Below are 24,573 nucleotides of genomic sequence, written 5' to 3' on the forward strand. Positions count from 1 at the left end.
CTGCGCGGGTGATAGTTTTCTCATTTATTTAGTGAATAGTCTGCGAGCAAAGAAGAAAAAGAGTTTTGCATTATGGAAATGATGGAATGGGTTATAATCTCCCACATATTCATCACAGCAGACATTGGACCCTTGTGATACTGTCCTCCATTTGGCTATTGTTCCTGCTCTCTCTTCGAATACTGTTCCTCTCAATGGGCAGAGCGGTCTCTAATCCCGTCTCTTTTGGAATGACAATGTTTACCAGCTATCCTTCAGTAAGGAGCCAGGGTTACTGCACACACACCCTTCTGTGTGTGAATGCTGTGTGAATGAGCTGGAGTCAGCTGCAGAAAGGCATTGTTAGCCCTCTTGAGGAGAAAGGACCGGCTGATTCTGCAAAGTGTTTGGACATTTCTGAGGTTGATTTGCAACCTTGAAAACTTATCTTTGTTCTTCTGCTCTCTGTATACATTACATGTAAAGAAATAAGCCACATCCATGCAGTGTGACTGTCTCCACAACAAACGGGTGTGACACTGCTGGGTAATTATTGCCTGTAAGAAGGGATTAGGGTTGTGAATGTTGACAGTAAATCAGCTCTTAAGTCACGTGCTTAACGCACCTTTGAATGCATCAGACAGATTCTTGCAAAAAGGGTAGGTGTTTGTTCATAAACACACATGTCACCGGTTGTATTTACAGTTCGCCCGCCCAAAAGTGTCTTCTTCTTTTCTCACTCACTCATCACAAGCTAATGAGATTTCTAAATCAATAACAGCAAGCAGCAGTGGGAAGCTACGGTGTTTTATTTGCTTTATTATTTCAATCTTCCCCCATTTCCTTTGCCCCCGGCACGCTGTTTTTCTCCAGTCTTGACAGCATTACAGATTAGTGCCATAGCTGCTAAAAATCACGAATGTGTTTTCACCATTGTGTCAGCCGCAGTTTTCTGCCACCACCGACAATCTCCAGCTCTAACTCCGACGTGCGTCTCCCACTTTGGCGTCAGGCAAGGATTAAAAACAATCGTTCCGACCTCCAGCGACCCCTCCTGACGCACAGTCAGTTAAATGGTTTGTAAGACGTTTAATTACCAAATGGTATAATCGTTATTCATCTCATCATTAGATGTATGATATTAAGTGAACTGGTTCCCCTGGGTGTCTGTGTTTCACAGATCAATAGATTTAGATGATGCTTGAAGGGACTGGGGGGCTGGGTGGGCAGTTAAATCACTTCTGAGGCCCCTCATACGAGCATTGTCCCTGTGATGCACGCCGGTGACATCCACACACATATTTGTGCAATTAGCTTTTATATAGGTTTAATTATGGTAATTTCAGTGTCTGCACGCAGGAGCGGCTGTATATCACATTTTAAAAGGGATTTACAGCTTCTGGGTTTATTTTGATGGTGAAAGGACATGAAACAATGGACAAGGTTAGGGCACCACGCACTTCCCATCAGCAGAATGATTGCATTTGCACTCTGGGACACTTTGTTGGTATTGAGCATTGTATGAAGGCAGTGTGGAGATTGCTAATACAGCGTGTACACTTCTGAGGCCCAGTCGCCTGCAGCCTGACTTCGCCTGTATTCCCAGTGCGAATATGGCTGAGTGGTGATCGGGGACTTGCTGCACCAGAAGCTGCTATTAACTGCAGCAAGCACTACTAGCCTGACTTAATTGTCCATTATCTACTATTATCTAAGCTCTCCCTCTTTCTTTCTTTTTTATTCTCTCTCACTCATCACTCCAGCCTGTTTCACTCACTCGGTGTGCTGTGTCTACTCCTTTTTTTTTTTCTACTTCCGGAACCTTGAATCAATGCTGCAGCCAAGTCCTGGCAACTGAGCTCAAATAGTAATAACGATTCCCTTTGTTCCTGAGGTAACTCGAACAGCTTTCTGAACATGAAGTCAGCAGAGTGCCAAATTTATTACATGTCTTATCATCTGTCTACTTGAGTGGGAGGTGCTCATGCGCCTCACATTCTCATCAAGAGGAGCGATAAAGATTGTATAGTCTGCAATGCAAGTTTTTCACATAGTAAAAGATTACTCTTTGTATAAGGTTAGCTTAACCAGGCATCTCCATGACAAGAAAAAGGGAATAAAAAGGCTATTTTGGATTAATCGAAGTTTACCCAACATTTTCTGCACCTTTTGATAGATGAACAAGATAGATCCATCATCTGAGGTGCTTGAGGAATCCTCAGAAATTTCACTTGATGGCACTGTTTTCCTTTTTGCTCCTGCTGAAGCAACAGGGCATGTTTTATGTATGCCGGGTGGGCACAATGAGAAAAAGCCTGGCTCTGCCACAGATATGTGTCTTTCCTTCTCTTCCCGTTCCTGAGCTCCAAGAAAAGGGTTGGAGCTCTGACGACAACGTCACAATGTTTAGAAAAGGAATAATTAAGACTCGCATAAACGATTGAAAAAAAAAAAGCATGTCGACTTTTGCGCAGAAGTTTATTAACTTTTGCATGTTTTTATAAAATGTTACCTGATTAAAGTAACTGAAATATGTTTAATTAATCCAAGCTAAATTACACACACAACTGTATAATACCTAGTTCATTTCAATGTACATTTTCATCTAAACTACCTCCCAATATAGTTGGATATTCTCCAGCAATTAGTCTCCCTTTAATAGACACACATGTTAAAAGGTTTTCATTTTTGGCAGTGCTATATTTCTGGTTGAGTTGAAAGGGATAAATGGCCGCCATTTATCCATTAGTCTTCCTGTTTTCTAGACGAGAGGAGGATCAAACTGAGTTTAAATAGGGTTGGATGGATGGATTGGCGAGTGCGGGGTCAAGATCACATTAAGTTCTCACAAAGCAAATGGTTCAACATTAGGAAGTGTTGGTCTGGTGGTCCTGCCTCGTGAGCGCCCTGTAAGGAAGCAATACATCATAGTAAAAAATAAGCAGGGCTTGTATTTCAGCATCATGCGCATCATAAATAAAGGTGTGCCACGTGTAATTGAGGCTTGTGCATGAGCAACTCGGCTGGAGATGAGAAATGGAAATCTGTGTACTGGTAAATAGATAATCACACAAAAGTAATTGAGGTTTTCAAACCCCAATCTAGTCTGCCAGCATGAGCTCGTTTGCATGTTAATCACGTCAGTGATTTCCCTTCATCACAGGGAAGTCCGCGCACACTTTCATAACCAGCTTTTAATTGCATTTAAAATGTCACAGAGGTGGAACACATGTAATTTAGCCAGAACTGTGTCCAAATTAATGGGTACTACCGAGACGCTCCATTGGACAGGGTTGGAAATAAGAGAGGCTGTCCATTGTTTGGGTCTTTATTAGAGATGCCTCAGTCCTCTCGTCTCTCCATGATAACATCTCTCCAGCACCTTTTGAAGTGTATATCAAGACTTCAAAATGGAATCTGACAAGCATTTTGTGAACGACTTAACTCTACAATAGATGCCAACTTCTTGCAAAATAAGCCAAATGGATGGACATTAAAAAGCTGGGGAAAAAAAAGAACATCAAAGGGAGAGACCACAAAGTCAAAGTGTTGGGTTTTAAATGGAGAAAGAAAGAGAAGAATAGTTTATTTTTCTTTCATCACCAGGTGTTCTTTGGCGTATAAATTACCGAGATGATGTTTCCATAACACAGCTTAGGGCACTCCAGAGAGTGGAAACCTGCAAAACAGACCTATTTAATTTTTCATAGAGCTGGACCATCAGGAGCAATAAGCCAATATTCTTCTTCCCCTTTTCCAGATGCCTTCTACACCGCTATATCTCACCAAAACCCAAGCCTCTCTCACAAAAAAAAAGAAAAAGTTCTGCCGAGACCTACATGAAAGGAAGGAACTGTTGAAATGTTAATTTTACCATCTGCTGTCGAGGTCTGCTACCTTTTTTTGTGTGTGTGTGCGTGTGTTTTCTTTTTTCCCTGCCTTCTTTAATTCCCAGTAGTTCTGTTCTGTTTCATGAATGTGCTGCTATTTTGTCCGTTTGAAGTCATGGGGTCTCTGTGAGCGTGGCTTTGACTGGCTGGAAAATACAATGCCACATGGTAGGTTGTGGAAAGTGTCCCGTTAGCTTCCTGTTTAGAGCCTTGTCCCTTCTGGTAACCCTGCTTCTTATAGCGGTCCCCAGGTTCCTGTTAGGCTTCCATGCCCACCTCCGGAACACAGTGTGTCGGTCCTACTTGCTGACTTGGTCTTGCCCTTGCTCTCCCCTTCCTGAGTGGTCATGTCTTCGGGGACCTATTTGGTCTGTTTATCTTAATGCTAAGGATTTTAATCACTCGTTTACAAGACCCGAAGCACCTTTATCTAATAAAGTTTTTTTTTTTCCACCCTCGGAACGCGTTATTGCCGGTTTTCTCTGTGAGCTCAACAAACTCCACCAAATCCAGGACAGAAATTAAATTCTTGACAACTGTACTTCCCAGTCTTTATTTGTCCTGCCTTCTCATCACAGAAATTGACACTTTTAAAAGCAAAGGTACGCTGCCAAGTTTGCTGTGAAGATTTTGCCAAATGGATAGATTCCATTGTGAGATTTGATAGTTGGCAATTAGGGTGAGACATCCTGTATGCGGAGTTGCTTAGCATTTTCCTTGGCCGGGACCAGATTGTTTAGTCTGCTCTCATTGTGAGCTGTTTCTGAGCTGCAGTTGATGGTTGTTTGCAGAGCGCTGGGGGAAAATGTGAGCGGGGCCAGTGCCTTTCTCTATTTATTTATTTTCCCCGTCCTTGGAGCTGGAATCTGATTTGTGTTCATGTTTCTCTATTCTCTCTGAGCGGTTTTTAAGTGTGGCTGCTGAAATCTAGACTCTGTATGACCTCACTGCACGGCCTGTGTTTCATTAATGACCAGCCCTGTGGTTTGGGGAGAGGAATATTTTTCATATGACACCGCCTTGCATTAGCGTGGAGCGGCAGCTGCACAACCACAAAACCATCCAATTTTGTGGCTTTGAAAGGTGTGAAAAGTTCAGCTCCCTATAGCAAGTCTTGCATTTATAATTATGCTCGGTGTATGCAGGAGTGCGTGTCTGTGTGTCAGGGAACGGAACTGCCACAGGCTTGTAAAAGGAACAACAAAAAAAAGTCACCTGCTAATGAAACATTTGTCTTTCATTCTCCTTGGCAGCACTAAAGTAAATAGTTAAGATATATTTCACAGTGAGACTATTACACACTTAAAGATTTGACATGCTTACGCCGTGGAGAAGCCACCTAAAATAACAAGCAGGAATTCAAAGAAGGTGGCTTTTTGACAGCTTGATTCATCACTTATAGATATTTCATTTCAACTTGTTTCTGTACTGTTTGGACCCTCAGATTCCCTAATACGAGCACGCCTTTTTAAGTCTTTTTTTTTCTTTCTTTCTTTCCAAGTGCCACATCTGGCATAAAAGGTATTTCTTAGCAGAATGATTGATTTCCCAGGTTTAGATGGAAGAGACTCATGCAAGCCACACAACAATGGACTAAGGAGCATGCAACAATTCACAGACACACGTTGTAAGGCCCCCCCACCCCCCACCCTTTGAGAAAGCTCAGACACCAGACTACTGTAATTCCGCTTGGTACCTCACAGGATATTGTATATCGAAAAGGAAACCTCCCATTTTAAAACAAAGAGCCCTTGTGCTGCCTGCCTCCTCTTCTTTCACTTTTAAAACAACAGATACAACTTCGGTCAACACGTAAGATAGCACATCTATCTTTCCAATTCATGCTTTCTGCTGCGCTTCTGGTGTCAGCTTAGAGGAGGGAGGTGGGACGGGGAGAGATCGAGGTTAGTCACCAAGGCTCAGGGAGAGTGAACAAAGGGGAAGATTACCTAACAGTCTTGCTATGTATTTGAAGTGGAGCCTGCTGTTTGTTTGGGGATGGATGTGCAGCTGATGGATACTTTTAAGCTGTCAGAACCCCCCCCCCCTGCCCCCCCCCTTTTTTTTTTGCCATTTGTTTTCTCAACCAGGCAGCCGACTGAAACAGAGGCAAAGGACAAACTTAGTGAGAAAGTTGTTTTTTCGAAGTTCACGAAACGCTGAAAGATGTCGCCTCGGTGTGTAATTGAGTGTCATCGTGTAAATTAAAAATCAGCGATGATGATAGCTTGACAAGTGTAAACCGGTGATGCCCACTGAGAAGCACTATTTTTGGGGCCCGGTGTAATGAGATCTGCTCTCGACTCCTGTGTGTTTGTAAACAGCAGCTTTGCAGAGAAGAAGTTCTGTGTTGCGTTCATTCCAGAAATTAATTCGAAGTCACGGCACAAACATCATCAGCCTGGTGTAAACTGCTTAATTACATGCCAAGACTGCGCAAAACAAACTGAAGCGGGGACATCTGTGTACAGCCGGGAAGTAATTGATTCAATTTGTTGTCTCCTTTTCTTAGATGAAGGAAAAAAACATGCAGAAACTGCGAACATATCTCCGCTGAATTTTTGCCACATGCAGCACACTTTTCTTATTAAAGTTTTTAAAGCTTTTTACGGGCAGGATAATCCAAATATTTTCTATTGATTGATTTTAAGAAGGTTTTTCTGATTTTCTTTAAACTTACTTCCTCCTTCGTTTAGGAACAAACAATTGTGAGCTTTGATTCTTAAAATTCCCCGCCAGCCGTCTCTGTTTTGCTAAATTGTACATCTCGTCCTGTTTTCAAAGTCATCAGCGATTGCTTTTTTGCCACTCAGAGCACTGAACATGGGCAGCTTTTAAAGGTAGTGAGTAGGTCTGATAAGTGGCTCAATCTTTGTACTAAAGCTTTTTTTTATACTGAAGGTTTAATAGCTACTCTATAATGAATTATAATGTATTCTCTCCGATTGCAAATTTCCTCTAATATAACCCCTCTGCTGTGGTGAAAAAGTCCATCTGAATATTATTGTGACCACCTTTTAAAGAATACAAATCAATTTTAAGTAGTTAGACTCATACTTTTTGTTGTAGATTTTCCTCAATACCAAATAGGACGGTGCTTGTATTACTGCAATATCAAACTAATTTCCAAGTAGTGACATTTTTCTTCCTGGAAATAATTCCCCGTGTTTGCAGCACATCATGGTCACTTCTAAGTAGCTGCATGCGCTACAGCAGGATAAAATGCAAGTGTTCAGCTGAACGTTCTTGCCTAGTTTGAACTCATTGAAAAGCAATAGGTTTATGAATCTTGCTGTTCCAATTTAATGGAACATAGCTTTCAATGACAGTGTGCTGGCAGCATATCATCAAAGTAAAACTTCCAAAGTTCCGCTTAACTTGTTGCTGAAATAGTTTTCAAGAAAATTGCAGTGCGCCAAGTCTCAAGAAGTGTATCAGGGAATCTTCCCTGAAGGAAAAATTGCCGCTTGCATACTTGTCTTTGACCAAAGTGAAGCCCTCACCCACTCCAGGGGAACATATGCTGTTTAGGAAGATATAAAGGAGTAATTTTATTACTCGGTACATCTCCCCTCAGAAGCCATTTCATTTCTCCTTTCAGCCTCCACAGAAGCCTTTATTTGATCTCATATTCCTGAGTATGACTGCCTCAAACCAGTCGGACTCCGTTTATTTTCATTTGGAAAACACATTTAGTGTTGAAGCGATGGCAAAGGATTTAAGTGAAGAGCAGGGGGTTCTTGTGTGGAGGCAAGTTTCCCTACATGTTAATGTCCTCCCCCAAGGAGTCAAACTTTACTTAACTCTCTCAGTTTTTTTTTTTTTTTTTTTTGGGGGGGGGGGCTTTCTGAGTGATCAAGAAAATCCTTTCAAACATAAGCGGCGCTAGTCTCGTTGTTCTCACAAATACTTCCTCACCAGTGGCTGTTCAGTTTGCATCCATACAGGGAAATCGATACAGCTGGATACCCTTTACTCGGTGCTTTGAAACTGCAGATCATTGAAAAAGTGTGCCATTTATTAGGCAGCCCACTTAGGCAGCCCAGATGTAGCTGGTCACTTGAGAGGGAGACTTCCCCATAAAGCCTGAGCCTTTACAGCAGGCACAACTGTGGAGTCAAAATTAACCCACAGCCTTCCTCGGGCTCCACATATTTGGCTATTTACTAAATCCTGACCCGGTGCAGCTGTCTGGAGGAGCCTGCACCTTATCCAGAGTCCCACATTTCCTTAAAGTCTCACTCCCACTCTCATTTATCAGTGTTCCTGTCTGCCTCTCAGCCTGTGGCTGCGGCACCTCTATCCTCTCCAGCCTGTGTCTGGTGACAGCACAATGAAAACATTTTGGTGGAAAGTGTCGTTTCTGTGCTCTGGAAGTCCCACTCACCTAAATAGTTCCTCCTCTATGTCTTGTCTGTCTTGCTCTTTTTTTCTTTATTTTGTGCGGGGGCGGGTGGGGGTATCGCAGCCTCCACTGGGCTCGGTTCCACACATTCAATTACCTCCAGATGTAATTCCTATCCCCCACCCTTCACCCTCAAATTAGTGGCTAGTAAAAATTAGGTTTGAATTAGCTGCGGTGTGGAGAATATGAGTGTTGAATTTTCCATATAATGAGTTTATTATTCTTTGTTAGAATGCAGTTTTCCCGAATTAATTTTATCAGGCCGCTGTTTGATGCAATTAGTATCTGGCTGAATGGTGTTTTAGTCATGAATGGATGGAGGGCTATGAGGTCCAGCACGAAGGGCCAAAAGTTCCACGTCTCCATCGCTGCTGGCGATTGTTCTCCGAATTCTTATTTTTATCGAATTCATGGTCAGTGTTAGATTTCTCATCTAGCGTGAAAGTATTTTTCATTGCTACTTGTAAAAGCATCCGTAGGATTCCTTGGATGTTAGGTAGCGGTTGTTGCATAGCATATACAGGTGTTGTGCTCCTTTGACTGCCAGTCGAGCTTGTCTTGCTGCCATTCAACTGTGTAGCTGCGGTTCTGGGAATGATAATCTCTTTGGCAGAGCTGGAGCTGTGGGATCCTCAGACACTACAGATCACTGTCATAAACGGGTCTCGGATTCATCCCTAACAGGAAATGTGAATGCATGAAACGACTATTGAATCTCACTTTTTTTTTTTTCGAGCTTTCTTTTCATCTCGATGACATCCTAGAGGCCACGAACAAAAAAGAAAACACAACAACCCACCTTCCTCTAAGTGGGAATTTAATTAAACGGCTGCTGTCTTTACTATATGATAATATCTATCACTGTGAGAAAGGAAAGTTGTCCACGCGCCGCTCTTTCATCTAATTCCAATCTGCTGTATAACAGGTAAACTGCTGTGAGCTGCACTTGCTTGTTCAAATGTATCCATCTCAGCTGAGCCTTTGATTTCAGCAACTCGTTTAATTCAGATACTCGTTTGAAGAAAAGCTATTTTTTAGCTGTGGTGGGGAAAATAAGAGGAGGCGCAGGAGTGCCAATTTAACCTGGAGTGTCTGTCGCTAGTCTACCAGCTCCTTCGTTTCAAGAGGCCGGGTCAGCTTGAACTGCCTGACTTCTGTCATTTCGATCTCTTTTATTTTTCTGCTGTAATGTATACTTTAATTCCCGCCCGCCTGCTGTCTGTGTGTAGCAGCCGCGTCGGCAGAAGCAGCTGGAGGGGAGGTGCAGGTATCATTAAGCCTTGGAGAGGCACCAGCGGAACGCTGCTGAGTGCTATACGTGGCTCCTCGCAGCGCGTGTTGATATTTCTGTTCCCAGCGAATGTACAGCCGAGTTTATTTTCAATAGGAACCCAAGGCCGGGCTTGGCCTGAGCGTCCCCCCCCCCCCAACTGCTTACTCGGGCTGTTGATATTGAGTCAAGCAAACACTCTCTCAGGGATGTCCTGTTGGGAACTAAGCCAAAGTCGCAAATGGAAGTCACATGTGGAGACTCGGAGAGGAAGGCAGCGAGGCCTCATTTCACACCCTCATCCACAACAATCAGTTGTTGCTTTTATTGAGGGTGATATTTAAGACTGGAGACCAGATGACCGAGCTGATTTTAGAAATAGTGTATTTTCTAAGATAAAAAAAAATAAAAACAACAGGCAGAACAAAAGCATCACCCAGTGTTTAGTGTTGTGATTGCAGTAATCAGGGATTTCTCTGCCTTCACAAGCTGCCCTTATATTTTTATTCTTTTTATTTATTTAATTGTTGCGGTGAAACACATATGCAAATAGATTTGGACACTGTCATTATCATCCACTTAATAGGCATTTCATTAGGGATTTCTGAATGCACTGTGCAAGGCAAGTTGCCATGGATACCTTGGTGCTTAAGTACAGTAAATTAAATTGGTGCTGCCTTCCAACCACTTATATAATCACCGGCCCATAATGGCCTCTGCCTTTGTGGCCATAAGCAACATATCGTGTGATCAGCATTGTCCAGGACAAAAAAAGAGCCCTACCCCATCATTATGCCTTATTTGACTTTTTATTATTTGTAGGCTGGACTTAGTGGAATTATGAATCGTGCTTGTGGAACATTTGAGTGACAACTAATGAATGGGGCTGATGTTGTGCGTTTATGTGTGGAGTTCTGCTCTTTGCCTTCATTGGTTGTCAGTGTTGTAAAGGGAAGTAATGACATCACTTGGTTTTGTCTGACTGGCTCTAACGTGAGAATGGAGGAAGGGAGTCAGACAGATAAACTCCAGTGGAAAGCGTATATCATTCCAGCTCTTGGCACTTGTGCTTTCTTTGTTATTGTATACATTTTTTTTTATACGTACTAAAGGTTTTCTTTTATTCCAAAATCCTTTCATTAAAGATTAGCTTGTTAGGGGTTAAAAAGAGTGGGTCACATGGCTGAGGTCTGGCTGATAAAGCAAATGACAGTGCTGGTACTTTGGCGTGGCTTAGTGGTGCTGAAGTGCTGAGGAAACCTGTGCCACTTGTCTAATTCCCCAAAGGCAATGCCCTGCATTGCAGCTTTAATTGAAAATGAATAGTAAGTGGCACTAGTGTGTTTGTGTGTAAACTGGAAGTCACTGCGGTGCGAAGGGATGGGAAACGGCATCCATTGCTGTCGTTGTCACGCTGCTGCACTGCATCTCATATGCACTGCTCCCCCGCTGCTGCTGCTCTTGCTCTTGCCAAGGTTTGTAACCAGCTGCTGCCACTCTCACCCCTCCCCGCCCAACCCGCTACACATGTCTGTCTGTCGCTCTTCCCCATTTTCTGCTGCCACCTCATCAAGACGCTGGTGGGCCTGCTAGTCTCCGTTGACCTTGGCAGCAGGAGCCACTGGAAGAGGAGACTTGGGAATAATCACCTGAAGGCAGAAGGCACACAGTTGTCACAGATGTGGAGAAATGGGCATAGCATTCCCACTAGTAAAGCAAATGTTTCTAAGACCAGGGGCCTTTTGTTTGTCTTTTCCAGTGAGGCGCTCTGAATAGTTTATTAAAAGGGCTGAAGGAGCTTTATACCCCGAAGCATTTAGCTCTGAAAGAGAAATGGTAGAAATTACTGGCATAACGTGGATGCTTAGAGCAATTAACAGCAGTTGTTTAATGTTGCCCCCTTTTGACTCTCCCTGTTGCGGTCTTTCTTTTTTCCTCTGCCTGCTTTTGCACTCTTGTCATCTCTCTTCCTTTTTTCTCTCTTCAGCTCCCACTGTCTCTGTCTCTGCCAGGATTGTTTAGCATTTACCCCCCCTCCAGAGCTCAGACAGTTGACACTAATGAAAATGCTACATCTTTTGGTCTGTGTTGTGTCTCTTAATAATGATATCATACAGCTGAAATATGCTTCAGCAGAGCCGGGGAGATAATGTGCTATTCAGAGCCTGTTAAATCATAGCAGTGCACCGCTCAGAGCTGTGAGTTCAAGTGGTCTTTACCCCACGTTAGGGGCTGCTTTTTCCCTAAATAAATCTGTCGCCGTTGCCCCGGGTACCTCTCCTTAAAACACAGAAGTTCTTGCCCTTCTTCTAACCTCATGCTGTGGCTGCCAGCATATGTCTGTGTGCATTTCTTTCTAATTCAGTGTTGGGGTTCCATCTAAAATGGATGTAACATTCTATATTTGTGGCACCAACATATTGAGGTAAATAGATCAAGAAATAAATGCCCACTCATGTATTAGATCTCTCAGGCCCATGTGGCACGGCAAGCTGGTGGCAGATGGACCCGCTCTCCGCATCTGCTCTGTGCAGACTGAGGGCTTTGTACTCCTCTCTCATGGGGAAGACCAAGGCTTTCTTCTTGCCAGTAGATTCCTGTCTGTTGGAGCGACGAAGAAAAACATCTGTGGCATGCAAGGGAGAGGGGGAGAGAAAGGGAGAAAGGAGGGAATGAAAAGAAATTGACGAAAGGATTGGCAAACACCATTAGCCCTAAATGTTCCGTCTCATTGCCTGTTGTGCATTGTTTACAGTGGGGGGAACACATCGATACATCACACGCGGCACATCTGAGCCCAGCTGAGCTGGATTCAGCTCTCCTCAGCTTCTGGGGCAGGCGGTGAGGATGGGCTGCTTTCTGCAGGTTCAGTTAGAGATACTGACCTCATTCATTGGGAGGCATTTCCAACACAAACTGCCTTTTTTTCAAATTTATTTAATTATTTAGTTAAATTTAAACATCTATAAACTGGAACTGGGCTCTTTTTTTAAAGTAAGTTTTTAATTTAGCGAGACTTCTTTATTTTTGAATGCAGGAAAAAGCTTTTTGTAGTGGAGTCTGCGGTGAAAGCATCTTGACAAAGAAGTCTGAAAGCGTCACCTTAGCATTTTGTTTTAGAAAAACTGCAGGCACTCTGCATGTGGTGGTCTCCCCATGCCGTTTGCAAGCTTTGTAGTCTCCCTCCCCTCTCAGATTCCTCCAGAACACCACCCCCCCACACATTTCTTTGCCAACTCTCGCCACCCTCCGCCCCCTCTACTCCACTCCCCACGACCACCCCCCCTTCCCCCCGATCAAGCCACTGGTTTTTGTGTACTATTGGTCCTCAGGCGTCAAAACAATCCAGCGGGGCTGCCTGACTTGTTTTAATTAGGCAGCGCTGAAACGGCAACTGTCTCTCAGACGTGACCAGGCAGAGGTGCTCTCCCCTCGCACTACTGTAAATACCGCTGTAAATACTTCTCTGGTGATGTCTTTGACAGTAAGCGCCAGCTAGTTGCTCTCTGCTCTCCTATTTTTTTTCTACTTTTCATCCTCTGTTTTCTACCAGTGGCATTTTTTTTCCCCCGACTCTCCATTTTTTGACACACACTAGTGCTGTCAGCTTTCTGAGAATACTTCTTCAAATGCTTCTTACCGAGGAGAGTGGATTTCTCACTCCCTGTTTCAAAGGTAGGTCATTTTGTCTCTTTTTTTTTTTTTTTTTTTTCCTGTGTTTAGACATGTAGTTGTGGTCATGCAGCAGTGCTTTGCAACAGTGTGTAACCGGGTAATGCTTGGATTTGATCTGGCTAATTGTTTTTAAGTGCCCTTTAAACTCACTGCACGGTATAGGATACCAACTGCCGCTCAGCCCTTCACTAATCCTATTCAGACTCTTTACATCTCCGCGCGCACACACACACATTTGACATCCACACAGTCAGAGCTGAAAAGAAAAGCATTGAACTGCATGAGTATAAAGCCAGGCACACATACCTTTGGGGCGAATGCACCTCTCTTAGCAGCGTCCTTTAGCGTCTGTTTCGCTCTTGTCTCACTGCGCCGACTACATAGAGCAAAGTAGCAAGTCAGTCCGGCAGAATTTGTGTAAGAGTGTGTGCACGTGTGTGTGTGTAGGTGTGTGTGTTTGCACTTGCACACACGAAAGAGAGAGAGAAAAACAGAGTTTTTAGCGAAGCAGATGTGTGATTAGAGCAGCGGAGCTCCCCGGTAAACACGCAGGCGAGGTGCAAGCGGAGAGCCGGCGAGCATCCTGCAACGAGCCACAGCAGTCCCCGTGTGAAGATCGTCTCACACACTCTCACATACACACACTCAGCCAGGACCCACCCACACACAGAGAGCGGCTGCACACACACTCACTCATTTGCACCCAAATGCACAGATTTAAATGTTTTCTTTTGTTCTAACTCGTAAAAAGTAACCAGGATAAAGGAGGGAATTAGGAAATTATTCCAAATTTTAGAAATAAAAAAGGAAAAACACAGATAAGGTGGGTCAGATTTCAGAGATGGAGAATAAAATGACTTTGTTTTTCCACTAAATGTGAAATTTCATCAGCGGCAGGTAAAGGAAAAGGATGTTGTAATTATATCAAAGGTGGCGAGAGAAAGAAGCCACTATAAATTAGCATTTTGTACACTACCCCCCCTCTCATTGACACACACTCCCTCAGCTGTCCCTCTCCCATTTTTTTCCCTTCGCTCCCCTAACTCAAGCCTCCTCTTTCGGGCCCACATGTCTGACCTGCACAGGGACCCCCAGTCAGTAATTGCCCCGGTGACAACTGGAAATGATAGAATAATTGTCAGGAGAGGCGTCTGGGCTTTCTTTTTCTTTTTTTTTTTTTTAATGGGGCAAGGGTGATTTGAGTATGCATGAATGGCACAGTGGTGGTGAGGTGGCGAGAATAGAGAAATAGAGGGAGCAGGGGGACCCGGGGCGGGGGCTAGGATGCGGGTGGCGAGGAGGTGTGTGTGTGTGGGGGGGGGGGGGGGGGGGCGGCTTGTTTATGATGCCATCCCCCATAAACACGGCTGAAGTGATGACACAGATAGTGTTGCCTCTTCACACAGTGACACCAGTCGACTTGCGGCCGTTGATGCTAGACACCCTCGCTGGTGGCAGAGGCGAGTTCTCTGCTCTCTGGTCAAGATCTCTGGCACTCTTCACCTTAAGGTAAAAAAAAAGAAAAAAAAATGTCATGCACACTCCATCCATCCCTCCATCAATCCATCCATCCGTTCATTCATCCAGCCATCAATCGTGTGTCACCCATAGTCGACTCCAGGCTCTTGGCTGTGTTTAATGGTTGTGTTTTATTGCCGGGCTGTGTCTCCTGCCTTCCCTGTTGGTCGTCCCACTGTGTAACCGTTCAGCCTTGGTCTGCGGGCTCTGTTAATCTGCTGCTTAATTAGTGCTGATGAATGGCTCAGTGTGTGTGACCGTGCGCGCGCGCGTGCACTGACGTGGCTCTTTTACGATCGTGTGTCTGTGCGAGCGTGAACTTGCTGTGGTGTTTTCTGCTCTCGTATTACTTGATCAGTGTGCTTCTCAGATGTTGCTACTTGCTTGCTAAGCTAATCATTGATAATTAAAATCAAGTAGACAGATGTAGCACTATGATGAAACTAAATAATATAGGGCACGGTCACCGTGTAACCTTTCGTGTGTTGTACCAAATCAAATATTCATCATCTGCAGAAATGTGCTTTTTGAGTGTAAAGTTTTTCCTTTTACTTCTTCTATGGGAAGCAAAATATCCCAAAGTATTTGGAGCAGATGTTTAGTTTAAAAGGCAAGAGGTCACAGGAATGATAATTGGGTGAAGCACTAATTATCTTTATCAAAAGCGAGTGGGATCATTTGTTTACTTAAATATTGATGAGGGTGAGCAAGGCATGGTTTTGGCCTATTGTGGGCATATTATTAACATTTCATAGGGCTTTGTACAGGAATGCGAAAGGGACTCCTCTTCATAATTTAATACCCTAATGCATAATGAGCTATGTGATTAGCTCACATGGAGAATTGGCCAAACTCCATTTTGAAGGCAGATAATTTACATTGTTCTCCAGAGTCTGGCATATAATAGGTTCTTTAGCGCAGGAAAATTAAATGCTACACATTTTATATTTCAGCTTACGAATCCCCCTGGCAGCGTTCAGTTTCAGGCTTCTTCTTTTTCTGTTTTCTTTCACTCTTTCCACACCCGTTTCATTTTGTTTCTCGTGACAAAAAAAAAGAAAAAAGAGAGAGACACGGAAAGAAAATCGTGGGGGTGAGGATGAATTTCAAAATGGTTTAAGTAAAACACATGTTTACCTAGATGTTTTATTTAGAATGCACACTGGCCAATTAACACTGTTCATTAGCAGAGCCGCATTATTTGTTTTGAAAGTTTAACCAATCACTTTGTTATGCTAATTGTGATGTAATTTAATTTGAGTTCCCATAATGATGATGCCGCTATTATCCACATAAATGATGCAGTTAAGCAGCACGGCCTCATTTGCATGTGCTTGAAGGGAGAGAGGCTGAAAGGAGCCGGCTCCCGTATCACTCTGCTTTAATTTTCCACCTCTGTTCACTCCTGCCCTTTGGGTCTTCCTGGCCTGTCGCTGACTATTGATGATCAGCACTTTTATCTGGATTTTTTTTTTTTTTTCTTAATGACAAAGTGGCCTTTATTTGCCTGCTAATAAATTCCTAGAACTACAATTTTGGCTGATTAAATAATTGAAATATGAGGCAGTTTAAAAAAAAAAAGAAAAAAAAATGCAAATGACCATTTCTTCACTGACATGTCGGGCATTAAAGGACCGGCTGAGAGGTGTGACCTCACCGGATACACACACACCTGTTCCCCTACGCTGGCGCTTCTTGAACTGAACATTTCCATATGAAAGTGGTTCTCTGTTGGTGTTGCAGATAAATTATTAATCTGTTGGTTCCGTCATTATTTTTGGCTTAAACGGTAGTCGATGCCAGTCTGGATACTGTGTTTTTTTGTAAAAAAATCCTATTTTTTATTGTCTTCTCAAAATGTTTAAAGTCCCTAACTTTATGTGTGACTGAGCCGAGGTTAAAGACAGCTCATTATCTGTTTTGTCGTGGGTAAGGCTTTTGTAATTTTCCCGAGGAAAGATGATTTTTTTTTCCCCCTGACCGAGCCCCCTCCTGCTTTTATGCTTCTAATTGGTTACATAAATCTTGTCTGGTATGAATGAGGAATGTTGCGGTGTTGTCAACTGCAATCTTCACCCTTATTTACCAATTCATTAAGATCTATCGATGCAGGACTGCTGAGAGGGAATGACAACATAAATCAGAGCTGGAGACATAATGGCCCTAATCAAGCAGAAATAACTGGAAACGTCACAATGAGCTATGTCTCTGTGGCTGCGCCGGCCGCGGCTGGCTCCCCCGCGCTTGTCCGCTGGATCTGTCCCGCTGTGGAAGGGACGACCGGAGACTCACACCATCCAGCTGTCATTAGCTCCTCTGATTTTTCTCTGCTCTCCTCAATCCCGTCAGTGTAAAGATTTTGTCCATTTGCTTGTTTTTGTTATCCGGCTCTCGGTCCACGTCAAAGCGGCTCAGTCCTGATCACTCAGAGAATCAAACCCCTTTTCTTTCTGAGTGGAATTCTTCCACACATGAGGTCTATAAATACAGTTAGGTCGGAAGTACCCTGAATTCACAGCGCACCTCCTCTACTCCTGATAAAGATGATTGGATGAGACAATGAGGCCTCCCCTCTTTATAGGTCAATTAGCCCTGATTAGGTGGGCTGAGTTAATTAACAGAATTGGCAAATATGCAAATGAGAGCCGACTGATCGGCTTTCGTCACTGTCTTGCTCACCCGCAGCGGCAGGGCTTGTCTCCTGCCTCAGCAGAACGAGGCGTCTGATGGGTAACATGTAAATGATATGGGACGAGCCTAAATGCTGGAAAAAACTAGTTTCTCTCCTCCTCTCTTTCTCTTTCTGTGAGAGCTGAGCTGCGCCACAGTTTATATATTCAAGAAATGTGCATTTTTTGCTGCTCCACCACTTTTTGTTGAGCAAAGTCAGACGTGTAAAGGCTTCTGAATTCAGTTTTATTTCAGATATTTTCCTTCGTTTTAATTGAATATTTTGACTGTTTTGCTGTTGTGTGAGCTGTCTGTATTCATGGAATATTAATTCTCACTAACATAATATCGTCCACGCTGTTCACGAGTGCCTCTTGCATTTGATCCTAAAGCGACATTGTGCAGATTGTACAATTGAACGTGCACTTTCTACACTTTGCTCTGGTTTTCTTTGTCATTTTTTTCCCTTTCTGTTCTCCTCGAACACTGACTCCGACACACACTCACTCATCCATTCATGGACACTTGCACACTGTGGCAATAGTCTGTCTTTTATCTTATTCTGCCTCATCTCCTTATTGTAAATAGAAGAGAATTAAGTTCTGAACATTCTTTACTGAATGTCTCCTATCACAGAACTACAATTTATTGTCGGCTCAAATGAAGAATTGAAATATGACTGAGGTTTTGTCAATGTAGGGCTCATTGGACAGGAGATAACCACATTTGATTCTGTTGCTTTGAATAATGTTAATCCGGCAAAAAAGCAAAGTCCATTATTCATATTCATCTCTTTTCATTTGGCCCCACTCCTGATTTTGTAAATATGATTTCTTCAGCCCCCTTTTTTCCCCAAAGCAATCTTTATTCACCGGTGAAGCACTTTTGAAATTCCTCTATCAGTGAGCAGAAACCATTACCATACACAGGTTTATAAGAAGTAGTCATTAAAGCTTTTAATTCTAAGGCACAGCAGCCTGGCTTGCCTTACTTAATCCAGGAGACTGGATTTTGTCGAACATAGCTTTCCGAGTGGTCGTTTTTTTCCATTTCCAACTCCCAGCTGCCTGCGTGAGGCGGTGGCCTGTAATGAATTGTTCTGTGACAACTTACTGCCAGAAGAAATGACTCCTCACACCTAAGCACAAACAAATAGTCCCACTCATACATGATTAAACTTATATTTCCACTGAATTATTTAGTCTTTGGGTTAAATGTATTTCTTTAAAAATCTAAGCAGCAGTTTTTGTCAGCACACACATGGCATTTTGATTTATTAAGCAATCTAAAGTATTGAACATGTGAGCTCCTGCCCTTGCACAGTTACTTCTTTATTTTGTATGCATTGTCACTTATGGCAATGATGAATTAATTTCACTCAAGCACAGAATCTGTGATTATTTAAAATGGTAACCATATCTCGACCTGATCAGAGAGCAATGAGGAGTCAGCAGACTGTGAAATGTAATTTCTTTTATTTCTTTCTTTTTTTTTTTTTTTATTATTTTGCTCTCACAAACCAAGAGAATTCCCACCAGCCACCTGAAATGTGAACTGATAATGAACGGACGGCTGGGATCACAGCTTTAGCGGTCACTCCCCCCCCCCCACCCACCCACCCACAACCTTTCCTTTGTGTCACCCTAATGATAATATTTTTTGCAACTCATGCATATAGAATGAGGGAATGGATCAGTGTTTTAGACAGAGACGCGGTGGAGAACATCCTCACACTGAAAATGGATAACCCTAAAATGAGACCAGTGTCAGGCCAGTGCTGTGTTAACAGTGTACAGTGTGTGTTGTTCCTTAAATTCCTCTGTGTTCCCGAAACAGTGTTGGAGCACAGCAGACAGCTGTGTATTCCCTCTAGATGGATGGCCAGTGTCATAGAGTGTGTTTACTGCACATGATAGAGCGGGAGACAGGCCAGGTAATGAGGCTACATTAAGGGCTTTTAGAGCTCGCAAACAAAGATGGAGGGCTGCTTCTTTCCCCTTTAATGATAGGTGTTGTGTATGTGCGTGTGTGTGTATGTGCGTGTGTGTGTGTGTGTGTGTGTGTGTGTGTGTGTGTGTGTGTGTGAGAAAGAGAGAGAGTGTGTCTATGAGGCAATGAAAGGCTCAATTTTCCTCACACCTTTGTTGTATCACTTCTCGGAAGAAAGGGGAGAAACGCTGCCAAAGCCAGGGCCAAATGCCTCTCCGTGACCCTTCCCTCGGATTCTGATGGAAGGAGAGAGATTTGCAAGATTCGAGAGTAAATATTTGTTCAGGCTGAAGAGGAATAGAAAGTACTGGTTGTGCAGTTTTGGTTCGAAGCCTTTCAAATAAAGTGCTGGTCTTGCTTTGCTTCATCATGAAAATGCCTTACCTTGATAGAATTGTTGAAGCCATCATGGATCATTTGCAGCAGTAAGTTTAGAGCTATCTTTACCACCCCACATCCTAAACGTCTGGGATCACTGTCATCTTCCCCATGTGTAAGAAACACATCTGCACATTTACCAGCGTATTACCAGGTAATAACAGCTCTGCTCTCTACTTCCGATCATGATAATAAGAGGTCTAGGTTCTCCCTCATTGGAAGATTATGGCTTGAGGAAATGGCATCAAATTGCAAGTGTGTTTGAAGCGCCGGACACCAACATTTTGTAGATGTAAAACACACATGTGGACAAGCCGGCGGCCTCATTCATGCAACATTAAACTTGCCTGCACCACCACAGATCAGAACAAGGGGCCCCGGCAGATTTTGTAGCTGTAGGTGGCGTGGCTCTTTCCAACCCAGTTGGCTCAGCACTGGCTGATGTGGGGTCAGGGCGGGTGCCCCTCAGGGAGAGGGCACTTGAGGACCTGTGGTCGGCACACACAGACTCAGACGCAGAAACGCGCTTCGTGCAGTCACACCCTCAGGTGCTGAGTATTGTCGCTATCCGTCTCTCCTGAGTATTGTGTGTCTCTGGCTGTGACAGACCCATCACCCCACAGTCGGAGCCGCAGCTTGGGAGTCCGCTCATCACTGCAGCCTGCCTGTGTTTCTAATTGACATTCTAATTGGCAGATTTGAATGGCGCCTTTAGATGGCTAATTAATTTATCTCACCGCTGTCATTAAGGTTAAAGCACCATCTGATCTCTGCGAATATACTTTGCATATATCTGCATTATCATCATGTTGCAGCTTGACATATTGCACAGATTTTATTTTTGTGGCGAGGAGGAGGGATTATGGCTGAGATTAAGCTGTGCACTGGGCTTTTATTATTTGTGTATTTAGTTGAAATTATTCTGTCTGATCTGCTCATTTATATAAAAAAAAATGTTTTCTTCTTCTTTACATTACATTCACTTTTCATACATAAGTCATCACATGAAATTATATTGGTTTGTTAATATCAATGAAGCCATTTTCCTTAGATTTCCGCCGCAGTTTGCGGTGCATTCACTTGTTAATAAAAAGCCTTATTTCCTTGTCTCGTATATCTTCCAAGTTTTTCCGAACATCCATCGCCGGTCCGAGTGAGAAAGCAGAAAAAAGAAAGATCCAAGCTCTATTAGAATGTTCATAAAATCGTAGTAAAGGCAATCAGACAGTCTTTCTCTGAATATTTTAAACATCGGGCATGTAAAATTTATGTCTAATTTGAATACTTATTAGCCGGCTGATCTCGGCTGCAGCCTTGAGTTTCTTCTGTTGAGATTCATCACCGGATTGGATGTCACATTGTGCCAGTGCCCCCCACCCACCCACCCTCGCACTGCCACCGCCACCACCTTTCTCCCTCCCATTCCCTCTCCTCTTTCTTTCCCACTGTCTTTCTCCATCATCCCCACCTCTCTCCTTGCTGCTGTCTTACTCTCCCCTCTGCCTTTTCTCACCGTGTCTCTCTCCATCAGTAGTGAGCGGCGTGGTGTTAAACAGGGGCCTGTTTGTTCACAAGCACGCCTTGTCCTGGCCTCTTCCCTATTTACTTGTGTCCCGGGCAGCTGTCGCCCTGCTCTGTGTAATAGCTCAGCCCTGTTTGTTCTCCCTGCCTAGATCCTGTTTATCCTGGCTGTGGACATCCTTTAAGGCCTGTCCTGTATCTGCCCCTCGTCAAACACACACACACACACATGTACACACAAACACGGCGACGGACGTGTACACACTTCTATTAAAATGGTATTTACAGGCCAAAGAATACACACGGTACCCATGTGGACTGGGCTCAAAAGCACACAAAAATGCATTCACATGCAATCATCATTCATCCCTCTGTTGTTGCAGGTTTATTTATTCTTTGGTGCTGGTTTGCTCTGGTAGATTGGAAAACTGAGTATGAAAATGTGCTTTTGTGTGAAAATGGCGAAAATTGCAGTTAAAATATGGGATTGGAAATGTCTGCATGTGTCAGAGCTTTGAAAACTACCTTAATCATGTCGGATATTTTCAAATATCAGTTTTATAACGCAGAATATTTCCCGTCCTTAATTGTGGAGTGCAGTCTGAGTTGCAGTCTGTTAGCTCTTAGTGTCTTTTATTTATTCGGAGTATGTCGGCTGACGCTGGTGGGGCTCCTCTCCGCCCCAGCGAAGGTACAGAGCATTAAATGTAGGGGATAATGATAAAACATTTATTACTGGAAAGAGAGGAGGTTATATGCATAATTTATGCTGTTTTAGCACAATCATTAGTGAAATTCAGGATAGAATTTTCCCCTTGTGTTTTTCTCAGTTTTACATATAAAAACGGTGACAGATTTAACTCGGTTTCTTATATTTATTTACCGCTGTTAAAATCTTTCATTTCAGCTTGTAAATCTCCAGCCAGAAAGTTTGATTGCAGTATTTGCACTGCGTTAAATGAAGGTGATTAAAAAAAAAAAGAAAAAAAAGAGCGAAAGTCGTAAAACAAACGACATGTATAATGTTTGATTAAAGAAAAAAAAAAGGAATTCAAGCCAGTAAATTACACGAGTATCCTTCCGCTATGGAAGCCTGCGAGGCAGATTTTATTTAGCCACAGCAAGAATGACAAACCTCTCGTAGTGTTCATCAGCAGCCCTGCACCATGTGATGTGGAGCCTCCTCCTCCTCCTCCCTGCTACCACGTTTTAATTTTGCATGATTAGCTTTGCGTCATTAGGCAACTTCTTTCAGAGGCAGGAACAGAATAAAAATGTGACAGCTCTGAGAGGGACAATATTTTAGGAGTTCTGTTTTTCTGCCTGACAAAGTGCAAAGAAGATGGTAGAAATTAAGCACATATTTTCATTTTGTTTTAAAAATACTTCTTTTTCTCAAAAGAATGTATTCAGTTCTTTGCTTATGTTTCAAAATATATTTTAAAAAATCCGGGGCTTTTATTTTTTCATCCCCAAATTTACGGAGATATAAACATATTTAGGCCTCCTTCCCATTTCAAAAAAGCACCAGGACATGCATCTCTTTGTATTGCTTCATTTACACAATGAATGCATAATTGCTCCTCCTGCATCCCCCCTTTCTCCCCCCACCCCCCCACCCCACCCTCCCTCTACTTTAAATGCTTTAATTTGCAGAGGGGGACTGAGGGCTTGATAATGGAAGCGTGCAAAGAAAGAAGAAAAAAAAAAAAAAGGAGGGAAAAAGGGGGGAATTGTAACAAGAAGAGCCCTAACCGGTGCCTCTTAATCACTTCTAGGTTTTAAATCATGATGATGCAGGAGTCGGCCACAGAGACAATAAGCAACAGTTCAATGAGTCAAAATGGAATGAGCACCCTAAGCTGCAGCCAATTAGAGGCTGGCAGTAGAGATGGGAGATCAAGCGCTGGTGACACAAGCAGCGAAGTAAGCACAGTCGAGCTGCTGCATCTGCAACAACAGCAGGTAAGTTGTGTTTCTCCCCCGTCTCGTCTCTCTGCCGCTCTCCCTCACCCTCACTCTGTTTTGCTCTCCCTCTCTGCTCTGCTGTGCTCTCTGCTCAGGCGGCGCTGGGCTGTTCCACACAGGCAGGAGGCAAAGTGAATTATCAGAGCGTTTTGGTGTGTTTTTTTAGCTTGTGGAAAACAACACTGTGTACAGAACAGGCTGTTGGTAAATATTTTGGTGGCAGCTTGTTGTGCTGGTGGAATGCTTTGCTGGTGGCAGTTTCCTACAGACGGTGGAAGGGTTTACAGCAGTTTATTCTGCATTTAGTCTGTTTTCCTGTTGGCATTACAGTGTCTACATGCTGAGATGTTGTTGCAGCCGTGTGAGCCCATGTGACAGAAGCTGAGTGTGTGAGTAAGAGTGTGAGGGAGTGTGGAGGACAGAGGATGTGTGTTGGAGCACCGTGAGGTCCAGTGTGGGCAGCGTGTGAATGGCTGTGTGTGTGTGTGTCATGGCGGCTCTGTATCCACCAGAGGGCCTCCTAACTCGGCTCACACACACATTTCGACCCACCGGCAGCAGAGAAACCTTTGACCAGGACACTTTTGAAAAAGCAACTTGCACCTTATGTCTCTGTTTCCGTTTTCTCCCAATAGAAATTTTTCCCTTTTTTTTTTTTTTTTGACACCTTTTTGATCATTTTGGATTATTTATTGCTCTAATCGCACTGAATTCCTTTGGTGATCACAAATATTTGATGCTTTGTTTGCGGTATCTTTTGTCCTTTCAAACCCATGGTTCATTGTAATCATCTCAGTCAGAGCAAGTTGTGGGTGAATGAACTGCAGTGGGGTGTGAGAGGTGGTGGTTGGGGGGCAGGAGTTGTGAAAGTCAGTCGCCGGCAGAGTAAAGGAGTCAAGTGTCTCTCGTGTCTTTTCACGGTGAATGATGGCTTTGACAGTTTGCCAAAAGAGCAGTGGGAGACTGGGTCAGAGGGCCATGCTTTGGGGTGGATGGGGGACAACGCTGCAGGCTCGTAATGATGCGTGCTCTCCCTTTGGCCTGATGCGAGCGCGCATTTGTGTGTGCATGTGTGTGTACTTTTAAAGGCAGCTGAAGCCCCGTGGTCAGATCGGTCAGGGTAACACAACAGAAGCCGATGTGTTTGTGTGTCTGCATCTGTGTGTGTGTATAAAAGCACGTCCTGAAGGCCCCCAGCCCCCTCATATCTCCCCCACGCTGTCCCTACACCCATCATCCATCCACAGCAGAATCCCTGCTGTCCTGCCGGTGGCTGCAGCGGCATCACTGTGGCCTCACCCGCCAATTTA

The 24,573-nt window shown here is 43.6% G+C and overlaps 1 protein-coding gene across 7 annotated transcripts in view; it reads left to right on the forward strand.

Annotated features, from left to right (window-relative positions):
• foxp2 (forkhead box P2) overlaps positions 1 to 24,573 on the forward strand; it is a 96,158-nt gene that overhangs the window by 6,964 nt on the left and 64,621 nt on the right. For 5 of the 7 annotated variants that reach the window (XM_075471412.1, XM_075471405.1, XM_075471409.1 and 2 more), the window contains exon 3: positions 23,074 to 23,260. In XM_075471412.1, the coding sequence (XP_075327527.1) occupies positions 23,084 to 23,260 (177 nt within the window). In that variant the 5' untranslated portion in view covers positions 23,074 to 23,083. Of the gene's footprint in view, positions 1 to 12,891; positions 13,220 to 14,625; positions 14,729 to 23,073; positions 23,261 to 24,573 lie in introns of those variants that run through there. The other 2 variants (XM_075471406.1, XM_075471407.1) reach the window with 2 other exon arrangements.

This window comes from Odontesthes bonariensis, chromosome 8 (genome assembly GCF_027942865.1).
Source record: "Odontesthes bonariensis isolate fOdoBon6 chromosome 8, fOdoBon6.hap1, whole genome shotgun sequence".
Lineage (NCBI taxonomy): Eukaryota > Metazoa > Chordata > Actinopteri > Atheriniformes > Atherinopsidae > Odontesthes > Odontesthes bonariensis.